The sequence below is a fragment of the Vulpes vulpes genome, chromosome 8, assembly GCF_048418805.1.
Source record: "Vulpes vulpes isolate BD-2025 chromosome 8, VulVul3, whole genome shotgun sequence".
NCBI lineage: Eukaryota > Metazoa > Chordata > Mammalia > Carnivora > Canidae > Vulpes > Vulpes vulpes.
This window is the reverse complement of record NC_132787.1, coordinates 86,210,193-86,229,143: the sequence shown is the minus strand read 5'-3', so window position 1 is coordinate 86,229,143 and position 18,951 is coordinate 86,210,193. Positions and strand designations below refer to the sequence as shown.

Here is an 18,951-nt window from a genome sequence, read left to right as displayed (position 1 = left end):
CCTCATATTTCCATGGTGCCCCTGGGCTTGATTATAGCTTAAACTGCTGATGTCTCTAATCCCCTGCAGTCGTGGAGTCTGTAGGTCTTGAAAACTCAGGGTGGTTAGGTTTGTCACCAGTGTGATATATATACTGCTCATCTTCTATGGTGAGGGGACTGGCTTCCACAAGAGAATGAAGGTTCTCACAGGTGCTGAGAACCGAACCTCTCGGCCACACCACCCTGTCTTGTAATGCACAATCTGAGGCTTGTAGCAGGGCTGAATATCTTACCCAGATATTTCATCTTTTCCTGAAGTCTTGGAGTGCGACCTCCAGAGTCTTGAATTCCTGCCTCCAGCTGAAGAACAAAGACACAGCCCTGCTGGGAATGTGGGTTTCTGAGGTCTCTTCCTGAGTCCTGCTCATGTCTTCTGTAGTCTTGTCCCGTGAGGCCCTAGCTTCTCCTCAGAAGTCAAGTTAAATCAAGTCCAGAGCACTTGCACAATTAGGTAAGTGTTCAAACAAGTCAAATAAGTAATCGGGGATGTTCTCTGAGTTGATATATATAAGCTTTTAGCACAAAGGAAAATTTCAAATTCTTTGCTCAAGTGTGATTCAGATATACTCCCATGGAATAAATCAATGCCACATTCTGCAAAGGAATTGATGTTGATGGCTTTCAGAGTTTCTTGCACAGGAGTGTTTTTCACATTTTGCATAGATTCTTACCTCCAGAGAGGCTTCCTCGCGTTGGAGAGCCCCAGGAAGCTACTATGTGGATACACTGCTGCAGGGTGTTTCAAAACAGTCCTGGTGGCTTCAGTAGATGATCCACCCTCATATAAGAGCAGGATACTATACTTGATGTAATGTCTGAAATGAAAGCCATTTTCTGTAAGTGACTTTCCCACGTGGTCACCTCCTGTGGCTCTTGAGACTTTAGTGAATTGCTGAGTCTGCATCTTGCTGTGATAGTTCCCTGTGTCAGATTCCCCTTTGATGATGCAGGGTCTCTGAAGAGTGTCTAGCGGGGATCCCTGGGTGGCTTAGCAGTTTAGTGCCTGCCTTTGGCCCCAGGGTGCGATCCTGGGGTCCCTGGATCAAGTCCCACATCGGGCTCCCAGCATGGAGCCTGCTTCTCCCTCTGCCTGTGTCTCTGCTTCTCTCTCTCTCTCTCTCTGTCTATCATGAATAAATAAATAAATTAATCTTTAAAAAAAATTCATTGAAGAGTGTCTAGCAGACCATTCAGACCAGCTGCTCCAATATGTGATGGTGAGGGTCCTTCCTCCAAAGAACAGGTTCTGTGAAGGTGCCTTTCAAATTAAAAATAATGTCAGTATCTTCACCCAGGGGGAAAAAGTTCGGAAAAGATGGGATATGGTATAAAGCCTTTAGATCCTGAGAAAAATCATCTAAGTCTTCTCAATATCTGCTGAGAAAGACTTGGAAGAGAAGAGGAAGGTTAGAAGACTCAATTCTGTGTCTCCCCAGAACTTAGAGTTCAGGACGATAAAGAGGGAGTTGCGCCGAGAATCTTCCCTAGATGACTTGACTTTCCTTCCCCAGTTCTGAGCTGGCACAAAGGATTCCAAATATTTGCTCTTCCCATTTGGCCTTCTGTTTCCTCCTTTCACCACAGTATCTTTGTCACAGCCCAACGGAAATGGGAGGAGTCTGTGTTTGGGCTAAGGAAAGTGCATGAGAATAGTAGGGATGTGGCTGAGAGAGATGGTTAGGGGTAACTTTCCCCAGATCAAGCCTTAACTTTGATTAAAATCTATCAGGAAACAAAATAAAAATTATTTCTTTATGATAGTATTATTTAAAATAGTAATTCCTCATTGGACTAAGGAATTAAGAACCACAACTGCACCAACTTCTTGAGTGTGTTAACTTCTTTATCCAGTTTGACTTTGAATTGAGACTATACTAAATCAGTAATCCCTGACCCTGGGGGCATCTGGCTGGCTCAGTGGTTAAGAGTCTGCCTTCTGCTCAGGTCGTGATCCTGGAGTCCTGGGATGGAGTTCTGCATCGGGCTCCCACAGGGAGCCTGCTTCTCTTCTCTGCCTCTCTCTCTCAAGAATAAATAAATAAAATCCTAAAAAAAAAAAAAAAAAAAAAAGTGATCTCTAACTCTGGAGTGACTTAATTTGGCTTCAACAACAAGTAATCTAAATGGGCGTTTCTTCTGAGAGTGTCTGAGCTTTTCCTTTGCAGAACCAAAACCCACTACCCAGCACTATAAAGAGAGAGGAGAGCAGAGGCCCTCTTATGGGGATAGTCGATCTTCTTCATGGTTTATTCTATTTGTAGAACAGATACAAGAAAATTGGTACTTACTTTGTCCATTCAAATCCTGAAAAGAGGACATTTTCATTTTTCAAGGGATTTGAGATCAAGGTTACAGGATTGGGAGGCCATCTTCAAAGTCATGTGGTTGATCCTTCTCGCAGCATCCTGCTGGACCTTCTCACAGCAAATGATGTTTACTTCTTAATTCAGAGCATTCTACACAAATAGCTCATCCACAATTTGCTTTATAATAGTCATTTTAATCCTTTGAATGATGATTTGACTCTTTTTTATGAAATTCACTGAGGAGATGAGGGGAAATATATTCATTCATTCATTTGTATAAAATGTGCATCTCAGCATCCCTTTGCCAGAGCAAATGGTCATGCATTCCCACCTCCCACTCCCTCTCCTCAGACCCATCTTGAGTTATGGAAATGCCAAATGCTTGAATTCCAGGCCCTCAAGAAAAGCTCTGCAAAGCCCCTCATCCTTAATCTGAGAGTCTTTGTTGAGCAACATAGATTTTCTTTGGTAATGAAGTAGGGGGAGCAGTCTTGTGCCCCAATACAGAAGAGTCTCTAGGGAGGTCTAGTGGTAAGACTATGGACTTTAAAGTAATGAAATTGGCCTAAGATCTGCCGGTTGCTACAGTCTGTGTAAGCTTGGCAAGTTACTAACCTTCTCTGAACCTATTCCAGTGCTGTGCTGCTAAATATTGAAAACATTTGTTCTCTGGGGGTAAAGGCCCTAATTTGTAGCATTTACCAATCTCCACGTTAGAAATCTTTTCACCATGACTGATTTCAAGCTAACAACATATGTCAACTGGCTAAAAAGAACCATGAGAATTCAACAGTCAGGTTTTGTTTTGTTTTTATTTATGATAGTCACAGAGAGAGAGAGAGAGGCAAAGACACAGGCGGAGGAAGAAGCAGGCTCCATGCACTGGGAGCCTGATGTGGGATTCGATCCCGGGTCTCCAGGATCGCGCCCTGGGCCAAAGGCAGGCGCCAAACCGCTGCGCCACCCAGGGATCCCTTAACAGTCAGGTTTGACTGAACAGTAAAAACCGGCTCCAGGATACCACTGGTTGCTTATCTGTGCACTGGGTTTGAGAACACTATTTAACTTATGAAGTCATGAGAATTCCTGTATAATATCTCATACAAAGTAATAGCTCAATACATGTTAGCTACTATTTTTAGCCAATTGTTAAAATTTAAATTCAATTAGCCAACATAAAGTACATCATTTTTTTCAGATAGTGTTCAATAATTTATCAGCTACATAAAACACCCAGTGTTCATCACATCACATGCCCTCCTTAATGTCCATCATCCAGTTACCTCATCTCCCCCATCCCTTTCAGCAACCCTCAGTTCATTTCCTGGAGTTAAGTCTATCATGGTTTTTCTCCCTCTCTGATGACTTTCAATTCAGTTTTCCCTTCCCTCCCCTATGATCCTCTGTGCTGTTTCTTATATTCCACGTATGAGTGAAACCATATTCTCTGATAATTATCTTTCTCTGGTTGACTTGTTTCACTCAGCATAATATCCTCCAGTTCCATCCAGGTCAATGTAATTGGTAAGAATTCATCCTTTCTGATGGCTGAGTAATATTCCACTGTATATATACACCACACTTTCTCTATACATTCATCTGTCAATGGCCATCTTGGCTCTTTCCACAGTTTGGCTATCGTGGACTTTGCTGCTATGAACATTGCAGTGCAGGTGCCCATTCAGATCACTGCATTTGTATCTCTGGGGTAAATACTTCTGTCACCACTCAAAAAAGTAGCACATTTCACCACTCATAGAATTTGGTCTTTTCTGTAGGGTATTACTACAAAACCATTGTCTACCGGGGTAAGTAAGCTCTGGCACCTCTCCAAGTCCCTGGAGAAGCTGTAACTTCTGTTCCTCACTCTCCAAGGTCTAACCCTCAAATGCAGACCACACTGTACCCAAGCAGCCTTTCATAGCTTAGAGAAATATCTCCCTGGCTTTTCACTCTGAGACACTATCTGCACTAGTTTTCTTCCAGGGCAAGGCTGCTCCTATTTTTCAAATCTTAAGCTTGACTCATGCAAATAGACGTGCTCCTCCTTGAAGTCCTCAAGACTCCCTGGTCTGAAAGGCACCATCTGGCACTCACTCCGATCCCCAGGATCCCACCCAGCTTCCCTTCCCATCTGTCACAATTTCCACTACTAACCTCAGTGGAAATGGTACCTCATCCCGGTGCATTTGTCCTGTCAGCAAGTCTCCTCTCTCTCCCTGTAGGGTCTCATCTCTCCTCTTGGCTTCCATATCCTCCCTATGGAGATGACCACTAAGTCTGAGTCTGCTCATGCTCTTCATTTTATACCTGAAGAAATGTCACCTCAGAGAGACTTCAAAAGGTCACAAGGCTAGGTTTTGTGCAGCTATATTTCTTCAGCTATAAAATTAAGGCATCGATACCTTCTCTATTTGGAAAACTCATGAGAAAGATTGAATAAAGTCACTTGGGTCACATACATGAAAATGTTTTAAAATTTGAAAAGTGTACTGCTGTGTTAATGGTAGGATGTTCTTAATGTTAACCATGGTGTAACTCCCTCCCTCTGTGTAGACTACCACACTCCTCTCTCATTGAGTAACTAGGTGAAAACACTGCTGCTCATTCATTCATGCATTCATTCATTCATTCATTCATTCAGTATTCATTTGTACCAGACTCTATCAAGATCAGCACTATATAGTAGAAGGTTCTGAGATCATGAGCATATCCTCCGTTTGTACTATGCAGTAGAATTGCTACTAGCCACAGGTGGCTCTTGAGCACTTGAAATGTGGCTAGCATGACTGTACAACTGAGTTTTAAATTTTATTTATTTAAATTCACATTTAAACAGATATGTGTGGCTAGTGGTTACTCTATTTGATAGCACAGGTCTACACCCAATCATCAAAGTGGAAAGAGTTACACTTTGGTTGCCACTTAGATCCACACCACGTTTCTTCGCAATGATCTTGACAGGTATAGCTTAGCTCTTTGCTATCTGGCTGGGATGCCATGGCTGAATAGGGAATGGCAGAAGACTGATATTTTAAAACATACATCTGGTTATTCTTTGTGTAAGTCCTATTCTCTCTGTAATTCTGCCTGTGTATTGTGGGCTGCCCTGTTTGTAACTGAATTCTCAAAACCACAGAGTAATATTTATTGGGAATTCCACATATAACAGGTCAAAGGAAGGCACAAATTGATTTCAATTCAATGTCATCAGTATTTGGTAGCACATTATATAATCAAACAGATTTTATTTCTAGTGTACTTCCTTTTTCTTAATAAGATTGCCACTTTTCTATATCTCAATAGATGATATTATTTCCAAAAGGACAGGTCTAAGATGACCCTCATATTGTCCCTTCTTTTTGTAAAACTGCTCCTCATTCTCTAAAACTAAGAAAACAGAACCAAAAGTCATTAGGCAGCAACTGCTGTCACTTTTGTACTTTTTTTTTTTTTTTTTAATATACCAAGTAAGGACACACTATACATAATGTTTGACATCTGGGTTGTTTTTTCCTTTACTATTTTTATGAGTCCTTTCTGTATCAGTTAAGTATTAAACTATTTCATTTGGGGGCACCTGGGTTGATCAGTTGGTTAAGCATCTGCCTTCAGCTCAGATCATGATCCCAAGGTCCTGGGATTGAGTTCTGCATCTGGCTCCCTGCTCAGTGGAAAGTCTGCTTCTCCCTCTGCCCCTGCCCTCTCCCTCTCGCTCTCTATGTCTCTCTCAAGTAAATAAGTAAAATATTTTTAAAAAATAAACGGTTATTTATTTATTTTTGTTTACTTATTTATGTATTTTAGTAATCTTTACACCAATGTGGAGCATTTATTTACAACTCTGAGATCAAGGGTCAAATGCTTTTCTGAGCTAGCCAGGCACCCCTTAAACTGCTTCATTTAAAAAATCAGCCTCATTAAGGTATAATTACATAAAATACAAACATATATATGGTATATTTGTGTTTATGTATTATTACATTATGTATTTTTATATATGTATTATACTTTATTAAGTGTATGTTAATTTTAGAGAAGCTGCCAAACTATTTTTCAAAGTGATTGTACCATTTTATGTGCCCGCCAACCTATAAAAACCAACAGCTCCAACTGTTCCAAATTCTTGCCAGCACGTGACATTATTCATCTTTTTAATTTTAGCCATCCTATGAATGGGTAGTGGCAACTCGTTATGTAGGGTTTTTGTTTTGGTTTGGTTTTTAAGGATCTTATTTACTTATTAGAGAGAGAGCATGCACAGGGAAGAGGCCGAGAAAGAGAGAATCTGAAGCAGACTCTTAGCTCAGTGCAGAGCCCAATGTCAGGCTCAATCCCATGACCTCAAGATCACGACCTGAGCCAAAACCAAGAATTAGACGCTTAACCAACTGAGTCACCCAGGCACCCCTCTTATTATGTAGTCTTAATTTTTTTTAATGATGTTGAGCATCTCTTCATGTACTTTATTGTTCATTCATAACTCTTCTCTGAAGTATCTGTATGGATCTTTTGCCCATTTTGCAAATTGGGCTATCTTATTATTACTGACTTTGAAGAGTTCTTCATAGATTCTGATGTGAGTTGTTTGTCAGATATATGTACTATGAGTGTTTTCTCTTAATCTGTGGTTGTTTTGATTGTATCCAGGAGCTAATTTATAAAGGTAACTGAGTGACAACATGGAGAGGTTAATGCCAATAAAAGAAATTTTATTACTTACAATCCCCAGTAGGAGTGTATGCTGCATTATACAGGGCTTGGTCAGGAAGCAGAAGGAGTAAAGGAGAAAGCCTAGCCCAGAGCCTGCATTATAATTTTCACAGGAAGATATGAGTGAAGCAGGGTAGGTAAATTTGAGCAAGTTTAGGATAATAAACTTATCCTAAATAATAATTTTAGCAGACTCTGGGCTATAAGCGTGACTCTGGAGTGATTTAAGGCAAGGGAAATATTGGCTTGGTGCATGAGTTAGTAAAGGTGATGGTTGGGGCTATTGTCTTTGGATTGGTTGTTTGGCATAAGAAAGCACTCTCACAGACAAGATTTTTGCTCTTCCTAGAAATTAGCTAGCCCTGAAAGGGGGAGTCCCTCCCAACTGCCAGAACCCCCAACACAGCAAAACACCATAAAATATAAAAAATTTAAAACATAATTAATAAAATGGTTTTTGCCTTTTATTCTCTTACATCTTTTGAAAAACGTTTTCCTTTTTATGGATACCACCTTATTAATTTTCTTCTTCAATTCATGCTATTTGTATGTTAGCAAAATTATTGTTAACCCAAGCCATAAAGATTTTCACCCAAGTTTTCTTCTAGAGGTTTTATAGTTTTTGCTTTTACATTTAAAAGTCATTGATCCTTTTGGGGATAGATTTTGTTCATGAAGTGAGATGAGGAGTTGAAGTTCATTTTTTTTTCCCCTATAGAGATATCCAAATTCTCTAGCATGATTGATTAAAAAGATTATTCTTTACTCATTAAATTTGTGAGTCTGCTTCTGGACTCTATTCCGTTCCATTGATTTATATGTCTGTTCTTTTTTTTTTTTTTAAGGTTTTATTTATTTATTCATGAGAAACAGAGAGAGGCAGAGACAGAGGCAGAGGGAGAAGCAGGCTCCATGCAGGGAGCCCAATGTGGGACTCAATCCCATGACCATGGGATCACGCCCTGAGCCAAAGGCAGATGCTCAACAGCTGAGCCACCCAGGTGTCCCTATATGTCTCTTTTTATGCCAATATCACACTGTCTTGATTATTGTATCCTTACAATAAATCTTGAAGTCAGGTAGTATAAATCCTTCCATTTTGTTTATTTTTTTCAAAGAATTGTTTGCATTTCCATATAAATTTAAGTGTTTATTAATTTATATTTTTAAAAGAAGCCTTTTGACTTCTAGTTTCTGCTGTGGTATGTAAAGAAGTTGTTACTCCAACCTAACATCAAGTAAAAAGTAAACTGAATAAATTTGAAAATCAACAACTCTTTATTTTGTTTTTAACCTTTTAAAAAAGATTTTATTTATTTATTCATGAGAGAGAGAGAGAGGCAGAGACACAGGCAGAGGGAGAAGCAGGCTCCTCACAGGGAGCCTGAGGAGGGTTTGATCCCAGAACCCCAGGATCACACCCTGAGCCAAAGACAGAGGCTCAACCACTGAGCCACCCAGGCGTCCCAACAACTCTTTTAAGATCTGTCAGACAACTGGGACAAACAAGTGCCCCCAAACTGGAGACAGTCAGGTAGATACAGAGAATCACACTTACTGGAGTAGAAACCCATAAGGAGCAGAAACTCATGAGCAAAAACCTTTAAGGAACCAGTGCATTTATATGGGCCCCAGTGCATTTATATGAGGTGCCAGAGGATTGGAGGCTTTCAGAAATGAGAGAAGCAAGAAAAGCTGTCAAAATTAGAAAGAGTATCTTCTAGGGCAGTTTTTCAAATTGGCCAACTCATTAGCAGGTCATGATAGCAACTTAAGTGGGTTATAATTAGTAAATAAATATATTTTTAAAGTTCATTTATTTATTTATTTTAAGTAATCTCTACGCCCAATGTGGAGCCCAAACTCACGACTCAGAGATCAAGAGTTGCATGCTCCTCCCACTAAGCCAGCCATGCACCCAGGTATATATATTTTTAATGAAATAAAATTAAAACTATCAGAATGCACTGTATTTTTTTCATGAAAGTTTTACTTCAATTATTTATGTATCCTGGCACTGGGTAGTAGTATAAGATATATTTCTTATCATGAATTGAGGCCAATGCAATTTTGAAGGCCTGTGTTCTAGGGGAACCCCTGCAGAAGGATATTAAAATCTGCTGGAAGAGGTGACTTTTGAGTTGTTCTTGACGGAAACCAAAGTTCCTGAGGCAATAAAGGCAAAAGACTATTTTTAGGCAGAGGAGCAGCTTAGGGAAGGAGCCATGTGGGAACAACTTAGAAATAAGGGGGCAGCCCCAGTGGCTCAGCGGTTTAGTGCCTGCCTTGGGCCTGGGGCGTGATTCTGGAGACCCAGGATCAAGTCCCACATCAGGCTTCCTGCATGGAGACTGCTTCTCCCTCTGCCTGTGTATCTGCCTCTCTCTCTCTCTCTCATGAATAAATAAATAAATAATCTTTAACTAAAAAAAAAAAGAAGAAGAATGTGGACAGCACATGAGTGTGAGCAAAGGACTAGGTTCAAATCCCAGCTCTACCACTGATGAGCTGGGAAGCCTTGATCAAGGAATCACTGGTACACAGAAAGGACTCAGTAAACAGCAGCTACTAAAGTTTCTTGCCTCCCTTTCTACTACTGCAAAAAAAAGTTTTGGGTCTTGGAGGTATCAGACCTCCACTGACTGGGAGTTTAAGAGAACCGAAAAGAGGAAGATAGAGGAAGGAGGCAAGAAGATCCTTATATTTGCATGTAAAGAGAAAAAACTCATTCCTGGGTTGGCTGTCCATCCCTTTCTGCTAAAATAATCAATTAATATTGCTACATGGGGGCACCTGGGTGGCTCAGTCAGTTAAGGGTCTGCCTTCTGCTCAGGTCATGGTCCTAGGGTCCTGGGATCAAATCCTACATTGCATTACCTGTGCAGCAAGGAGTCTGCTTCTCCCTTTGACCCTCCCCCCTCTCCTGCTCTCTCTCTCTCTCTCTCTCTCTCTCAAATAAATAAATAAAATCTTTAAAAAATAAAATAAAATTGCTACATGAATCATGAGGCAGGAATCTCAGCTGATTCCGAAGATGCTAAAAACTCGTATTCAGTATCTCACGACATAATTGGCAATGAGGCCTTTAAAGAGGGAATTTAAGCTAAAATGAGGCCATTAGGGTGGGCCCTAATCCAATCTGACTGGGGTCCTTATAAGAAAATAAGATTTATACACACAAAGAGAGGCCCCAGGGAATCCTGCCCTGCGGAGACCATGTGAGGACACAGTGAGAAGGCAGCCCTCTGAAAACCAAGGTTTCAGGAGAAACCAAAACCTGCTAACACTACAATCTTGGACTTGTAGCCTCCCGAACTGTGAGAAAATCACCTTCTCTTTCTATGGTTTTTGTGATGGCAGCCCTCGCAGCCTAAGACAGTTAGAGAGAAGTGTGCCGAACTCATAAGAGAGCAATGACAGGAGTGGGTACTATCCTATCTGCAGTCAAGGAACTGCATGACCTGAAGCATATCAACTCTCTCTACCACGTTTTCCACCTCTCTAAACCAGCATTGCAAGTAGTAACTGAAAGTACAATAAAGACCCCATCAACCTAGGCATCCTCTGAACAGTGGTGCCCTTCACTTTTTTCTCCAGATATTGGGTTTCTTGTCAGGAATTTGAGGACTGGAGGGACTGAGTAGTCCCCCACACCTTCTCAGCTCTGACCTGCGATTCTAACAACAGCTTTAGAAACAAGAGTAGGTTTCCTTTCTGTAAGTCCAACAAGTATTTTTCAAAAGTCCTTTCCTTCGCTTTGTCCCAGAGCAAAAACACACCCCTCTGACTTCATGTGCATTTAACATCAATTCCAAGTAACCTAATGAAATCCCAGGAGACCACACTGACACCCCTAAAAGTTTCCCTTGCAGTCAAATCTAGCCATCCATGCAAAACCACACTCATTGGTGCAAAGCCTTTTATAGCTGCTGACACAAGCTTGAAATGAATGTAAACCCAAATTTTAATATTTGGTTCCAACCACTTAAAACCCCATCCTTTCTCTCAACAAGTAGCTGGTTGAACAATCCAGTTGCCCTCTTCTAGGTGGATCAAAGAGACTTTAAAAATAAAATTTCTGTTTATTTGCTTTCTATGTCACAGGGAGGCATTTCTATAGGTTGGAGGCCCACCTGTCCTGTGGTAGGGGACTGTAAGAGAAAGACAAACACATGTTCTCTTTTTTCTTTTTCTTTTTCTTTGAAAGCATGGTAATAATGACAAGTTCTACCAGTTCAGAAAGGGGAGATGAGTGCAAGCAGAAGTAGCAAGGGGAGAAGTGGAACTTGTCATTTAAAGATGCAAGAGGTAGAAATTCACACCAGGAAAGGAATCGCTCATTTGGTTTCTTTTGATTCACAGCACATCAATCCTAGTTCTGTTGGCTTATCTGTTCTATAGCTAAAATGAAGCAAAGTGTTTTGAACACTTAATACATATTAATTTTTATGAGTAAGCAAACGAGTAAAATTAAGCAAGCCAGTCTGACTTGGCTAGAGCATGCTGCTGTAGAAGCCAGAGCCACCTGTGCCATGGATCCCAGCAGACTCCTAGCAAATACATGCTCTTGGTCACCAGGGTCCTGGGCAACATTGGCACAGAACAAATGGGTCATGTCAGTGGGTCACTGTCAGTCTACTCCACTGATGATGCATGGCATATTCTTCTGGGTATAAAGAGCCACAAGCTCCACTGGCACATACATGTGAAGCTTGTGGTCACAGACTCCAAGAAGCCAGTTCGCATTCAGCTCTGGATGTGAGAAATCTCTTGGCAGTTCTCTTGAGAATGACATTCTTGCACATTCTTTCCTCTATCTTTGCACAAACTACCATGAACTTCTTATGTTATTTAACTGCCTATTTCAAAAAGAACACTATGACATTAATCTATCTGACATAGGGGAGATGTAAGTTGTCCCCTAAATAAATGTCTGCATTCCACATTTCCAATGGGGCTAACAATAATCTTTTCTGACTTGGGAGGTGGGTTTCTTTGAAATGAGATCAAGGTTGTGCTATCAGCTGGGGTTTTTGTTTTTTTAAGATTTTATTTATTTATTTATTTATTTATTTATTTATTTATTTGAGAGAGAGAGAGAGAGAGAGAGACCACAAGCAGGGAGAGCAACAGGGGGAGAGGGAGAGGCAGACTCGTCACGGAGCTGGGAGCCTAATGCAAAGCTCCATTGCAGGATCCTGGGATCATGACCTGAGCTGAAGGCAGGCGCTTAACCAACTGAGCCACCCAGGCACCCCATCAGCTGGGTTTTTAAAAGTTTAATGAAACCTATATGCAAATGTATGTTCACAGAGAAAGAATTGTAGAGGTAGGTACCAGAATATTAACACTGCTTAAGTCCCAGGGGTGGGGGTAGAATTAAGGTAATTTATAATTTTCTCCTTTGCTTATCTGTATAGTCTAATTTTCTGTAAAAAAAAATACCCATTGCTTTTATAAAAACAAATTATATAATACAGGATAAAAAGGGGAAATGTAGTCATAGGGGGCCATGCAAAATATCAGATCTTAACCTTTGGAGTTTTTAAATGTATTTTTGTAGATTGGTTAAATTAAGGATCTTGAGATGGAGAAATAATCCTGGATTATCAGGATGAGTTCTAAACGTGGTTGGATCACAAATGTCCTTATAAAAGAGAGGCAGAAGGAGATAGAGGAGGAGGAGGCAGTGTGACCATGGAGGCAAAGATTGGAGTCATGTGGCTGTGAGTTAGGAGAGGCAAAAAAAATGGATTCTCCTCTAAAGCCTCAAGTGGGAGTGTATTCCTGTTGACACCTTGATTTCAGCCCAGTGATACTTTGGACTTCTGGCCTCCAGAATGTGAGAAAATAAATTTCTGTCGTTTTAAGCTATCTAGTTTGTGATATTTTGTTACAAATAATGCCATAGTGTATTATGGTAAAATAAACACAGTTCTATCGACTTTGATGCAAGCAAATCCTCCCTGTGGACTCATGAGTTCCCATTGCAAATGGATTTTAGCCAGGTGTTTTCAATGCATTGAGAATAGATGATTTACTAGAAAGGTCAGCATGCTGAGTAAATTCCAAGAGCTATGTCCCTTGGCCTTTTGCTCTTCCTCCCAGGCTCTCTCACTCCTTTTCCTGGAAGTATAAAATACTGGAAATGCCCAGGACTCTGAAGCCAAAAGACGTGAGTTCAAGTGTGGGTTCCATCTTGTGACTAAAACAAGTCACAAGCTTCTTAACAATAAATTGGTGGTGACCTAGCTTGCCCTGGGATCGTTCATAATCTTCATCTGAGACACTGTATCAGAAACCACCACACCAGTACAACCCGCTCTGTGATTTTAAGCATTTATAGATACTCATGTTTTTCATTCCCAGTTTAATGAGGAAGGAGGGGAAAAGTCAAAATACTTTTCTCCCTGGTGGCCTGTAACTTATAATTCTAATAGTCATTCTAGAATTTTGGAGTCTTTGGAGTATTTTGTCTTCTGCAGTCAGAGACAGGGGAAGTTGTTGGGCCAAGTCACACTTGGCAACTTCCTAATAAACCTTACTGAAAGAAGGTCAAATCTTTTTGACTTCCTTTAGGAAGTCATGGTACATTGTGCATAGTATCCTCAGCTTTATATATATGTGTGTGTGTGTTACATATATAAATATATCTATAATTCCCTACCCTCAGCCCTTATAATTGGAATTGTCAATTCAGATACACGATATACAAGAGGCTGCTGGAGGACAGATGTTTGATTTTCAAGGGGACTGAAATCCTGCGCTAAAATTAACATTTGAAAAAATTGGAGATATTTGGCAAGAAGAAAAAAAAACCTCAAGAAATTTTGATAGCTGTGTTCAGATATTGCAGACACATGGTGTAGTGAAGAGGGAGCATGACTCAAACGTTGATGAAAAATGCTATTTACAAGAAGTCGTTAGTTCATTCAAAATGCTAAAGGAGCCCAATGATAAATGAACTTCTTTAGGATAATTAGTCATTCTTTTGGCTCTCTTTGAATTCTTGGACACCTTCCAACATTTGGGGAGTTTTCTAAATTGTGAAACCTGCATCCTCAGAGTAGTAGCCAAAACCCTTTGTCACAGCTTCCCTTGATGTTAGCGTGCACATATCCCTTGGATCCAGCTGATTGGAAGCCAACAGGAAACCACCATGTTGGAGACTGCCAATTTGGAGCCAAGAGAGTGCCAGCAGGAAAGCCATCCCAGAGAAACCCTAAAGAGGCAGTCAGCTTTGGAAGCAACAACACATTTGCTTCTGCTCCAGTGTCCTGAGGAGCCTGTGCCCAATGGTATCAACAGTAGGGTTTCCACATGAGCAATCCAGCACTAATATTACTCTGCTGCCTGCACGGCCTCCCTTGAGGGTTCCCAGGACTCTCCTAAAGATTCTGTGAGTTGTCTGATATCCTTGGTAAATTTCTTTTCTGCTTAAACCCTCTGGAATAGTATACAATGGAATATTACTCAGCCATTAGAAACGACAAATACCCACCATTTGCTTCAACGTGGATGGAACTGGAGGGTATTATGCTGAGTGAAGTAAGTCAGTCGGAGAAGGACAAACAGTGTATGTTCTCATTCATTTGGGGAATATAAATAATAGTGAAAGGGAATATAAAGGAAGGGAGAAGAAATGTGTGGGAAATATCAGGAAGGGAGACAGAACATAAAGACTCCTAACTCTGGGAAATGAACTAGGGGTGGTGGAAGGGGAGGAGGGCGGGGGGTGGGGGTGAATGGGTGACGGGCACTGAGGGGGACATTTGACGGGATGAGCACTGGATGTTATTCTGTATGTTGGTAAATTGAACACCAATAAAAATTAATTTATTAAAAAAAAGTTTTAAAACTGGTTATCATAATGCTAGATTTTTAAAATATAATTCAGGAATAAAAACTGGATTAAAAACTAAAAAAAAAAAAAACCCCTCTGGAATAGGCTCTGTTGTACCTTATCATAATAAATACTGGCTTAGCAGCTAATTGGTGTGGATTTTTTAAGAGATTAGTGTTTGCATTATGTGGAAAGTTGAATTATCTCTGATGTCACTCTCAAATTTATGATTCTATGAATAAAAGCGGTAAGGGATGGAATATAGGAAAACTCAGTGAGTAAATTTGACTAGTGTCCTATAAACAACATGGAATTACTTTTCCACTATAGGTGATTTAAAAACTTAAAGGAGAGTAGTGCCTGGCTGGCTCAGTTGGTAGATCATGCAACTCTTGATTTCAGAGTTGTGAGTTCACACCCCATGTTGCGTGCAGAGATTACTTAAAATTAAAAACTTTAAGGGGCGCCTAGGTGGCTCAGGAGTTTGAGCTTCTGCCTTTGGCTCAGGTAATGATTTCAGAGTCCTGGGATAGAGACCAGCGTCAAGCTCCCTTCTCAGTGGGGAGCCTGCTTCACCCTTCCCTCTGCCCCTCACCCCACTTGTTCTCTCTCTCTCTAAAAAATTTTAAAAGTTAAAAATAATAAAAAATAAAAACTTTAAGGGGAACCTGGGTGGTTCAGTCAGTTTAGTCTCTGACTCTTGATTTCAGGTCTTGATTTCGGGGTCCTGAGTTCAAGCCCTGCATTGGGCTCCACAGTAGGTATGGAGCCTACTTAAAAAATAAATGAATAAATAAAACATAAATAAATTTAAGTAAAAATAAACAAATGTTTAAGGGAGAGTATAGGGGAGATGGTGAGAACAAGCTTTTTTTTTAATTTTTTAATTTATTTATGATAGTCACACACAGAGAGAGAGAGAGAGGGGCAGAGACATAGGCAGAGGGAGAAGCAGGCTCCATGCACCGGGAGCCCGACGTGGGATTCGATCCCGGGTCTCCAGGATCGCGCCCTGGGCTAAAGGCAGGCGCCAAACCGCTGCGCCACCCAGGGATCCCCGAGAACAAGCTTTAACTAATATACCATCATTAGTTAAATAACAAATTCTTTTTTTTTTTTTAATTTTTTATTTATTTATGATAGTCACAGAGAGAGAGAGAGAGGCAGAGACACAGGCGGAGGGAGAAGCAGGCTCCATGCACCGGGAGCCCGATGTGGGATTCGATCCCGGGTCTCCAGGATCGCGCCCTGGGCTAAAGGCAGGCGCCAAACCGCTGCGCCACCCAGGGATCCCTAAATAACAAATTCTATAGGTCAATCACCCTGCCTATCCACTCAGTTATTTTTTTACAATGCAAATATTTTGGAAAAAGCAACTTAGAATATTCTACTGCCTATGTTTGATTTAGTCTATAAACTTAACAGTAACAAACAGGTGTGAAAAACACAAATTTGGGATGCCTGGGTGGCTCAAAGGTTGGTCCCTCTGCCTTTGGCTCAGGGTGTGATCCCGGGGTACAGGGATCAAGTCCCGCATCAGGTTCCTTGCATGGAGCCTGCTTCTCCCTCTGCCTGTGTCTCTGCCACTCTCTGTCTCTGTGTCTGTCATGAATAAATAAGTAAAATCTTAAAAAAAACACACACACACAAACTTTCTTCATTTCTCTATATATCAGGTTGCTCTCTGTTACAACTTCCATGTCAGTGGATGGTAGAAAACTCATTTCTGAGCCCTCGGTCCAACCAGGTATATAATTTAATCACATTCCACCCTAAAACTCCTGTGGTCATTTTTCTTGCTGCTTTCCTTCTCAGATGTATCCTAAGTTTCAGGAGGCTGTCTCTATCAGTAATGAGGAGGCTCAGCACACTCTTCTCAGCTCAGTTCTTGTATGGAATTTGTCGCTGCTGTCCTCTTGAGTGTTCCCTGGGCTCAGGTGATGTGCAAATTCCCTTTCCTGATGTGGAGCCCAGCTGGCTGCCTGAGGGCCCCAGCCTGCTAAGATGTCACTCTCTTCTGTTCAAAGGCAGCAGTCTACATGTCAGTCTTCAGAGGTGTGTTTTCTACCCCTGGATGACAGACTGATGCTCTCTCTGCTTCTCCCACCTCCGCCACAGAGGGCTGGGAATCTCAGACCTCCTTGATGCTACAGGGAGGCCCCTGGAAGGGGTCTTCCTTCTTCCAACCATGGGAGGCCCTAGATTTCTGGGTCATTGAACTCAGGAGTGTTGAGAATGGTCTTGAGAGAAAAACCAAGCAGGGCTTGCTAGTTGGTGTCTAAGATAATTGATCCACCATGGGTCTGGATTTGCCTATATATGTTTGAAACATAAGCATGATGTTTTTCTAGTTTTCAGAAAGTTGATTCCACAAAAGTACTTCTGTATGCAACTAATGAGCTAATTAATTACTTCTTGGCTCAATGGACAACATATAGCAAAGCTCTGGATGGGATGTACTTCTGTCCCACTTGAAACTAATTAAATTGAATTTATCTTCCAAAAACTTTTTAATTTCAAAATGCTTTTTGAAAGCATTAAATAAATTAATAAATATATTAATTTCAGAAAATTTGAAAAATACGGAAAAGCTTAATACAAAAGACACAAATGTTACCTATGATCCTACCATCCAAAAATAATCCCTGTTGATACTCTAAGATGTTACCTTTCATTTATTTATTATATATAATGTAACTGGGATCATATACAAATTGGGATCACAATATATTATTTTATAAACAGATTTTTCTCACTTCATAAAGATTTTTGAGATTTTTTCATGTCATGAAATACTCAAGAAATGATTCTCTTTTTTTCATAATTTTTTCTTTCTTTAAGTAATTTCTACATCGAACGTGGGGCTTGAATTCATGACCCTAAGATCAAGAGTTGCATGCTCTACCAACTGAGTCAGCCAGGCACCCCTAAAAGATTATTCTTAATAGTTGTGTATCATTTCATTACATGGATGTAGTACAATTTGTTGGTCCATTTTCCTATTGCTGGACATTTAAGTTGTATCCAGTTTTCTTTCTTTTTTTTTTTTTTAAGATTTTATTTTACTTACTCATGAGAGATACAGAGCCAGCGAGAGAGAGGCGAAGGGAGAAGCAGGCTCCACGCAGGGAGCCCGATGCGGGACTCGATCCCGGATCTCCAGGATCAGGCCCTGGGCTGCAGGCGGTGCTAAACCGCTGCGCCACCGGGGCTGCCCTGTATCCAGTTTTCATTCTGATAAATATCCTTGTGCATACATATGTGCACACTTCTCTGAAGATTTCCCTAGAGTAAATTCCAAAAAATAGAAATTCGGTGTCAAAGGAAATATACTTTTTAAGGATTTATCTAATTTGTCCAATTGCTTTTGAGTAAGGGTATATCTATGTTAACCATTCACAAGGTCATAAGAGAAGAACCACTTGTACTTTTACAACATTGGGCTGTGTCATTCTTTTAAACTTTTGCTAATCAGATAAATATAAAATGGTATCTCACTGTTACTCAAATATTGTTTTTTTTTTTAGATTATTAGTTGAGCTCCTTTCGTCTTTGCTGACAATTCTGAGTCCTTATTATATGAATTGTCTGTTCTAGTCCTTTGCCTCTTCTTTTTTTTTTTTTTTTATACATTGGCTTTATTGAATACTAGTTTATGTACATGAAAACCCACTCATTTAAAGTTGTACAGTTGGATGAGCTTTGATAAAGACTACCACAAACATAATACAAAGCATTTCCACTGGCCTAAAAAGTTCCCTCAGGCCTTTTTTGTTTGCAGTTTCCCTGCCTATCAATTCTTGTCTCAGGCAACGACTTATCTCCTTTTTGTTACTGTGGATTAGAATTTCTCTTGTTTAGGATTTCATATGAATGGGATCATAATGTATATATTCTTTTGTGTCTGTCTTCTATCACTCGCATAAGATTTTTAATATTCATTCGTGTTCTTGTACGTGTCAGTCGTTCATCCTTTTTTATTGCTAGTACTATTCCATTGTATGGATAAAGCACAATTTATTTATCCATTTATTCACTAATCTGTTAA

The 18,951-nt window shown here is 40.3% G+C and overlaps 1 protein-coding gene and 1 pseudogene across 1 annotated transcript; both read right to left on the bottom strand.

Annotated features, from left to right (window-relative positions):
* Positions 1–55: 55 nt before the first annotated feature.
* On the bottom strand, positions 56–962 carry LOC112933018 (NLR family CARD domain-containing protein 4; the record flags this gene model as incomplete). The annotated part of the gene is given in 5 exon segments (XM_026016044.2): positions 56–206; positions 208–289; positions 292–547; positions 550–845; positions 848–962. Coding segments are annotated over 5 exon segments (900 nt in total), but the record flags the coding sequence as incomplete, so codon positions are not given.
* LOC140593742 (NLR family CARD domain-containing protein 4-like) lies at positions 944–14,270 on the bottom strand (annotated as a pseudogene).
* Positions 14,271–18,951: the final 4,681 nt, after the last annotated feature.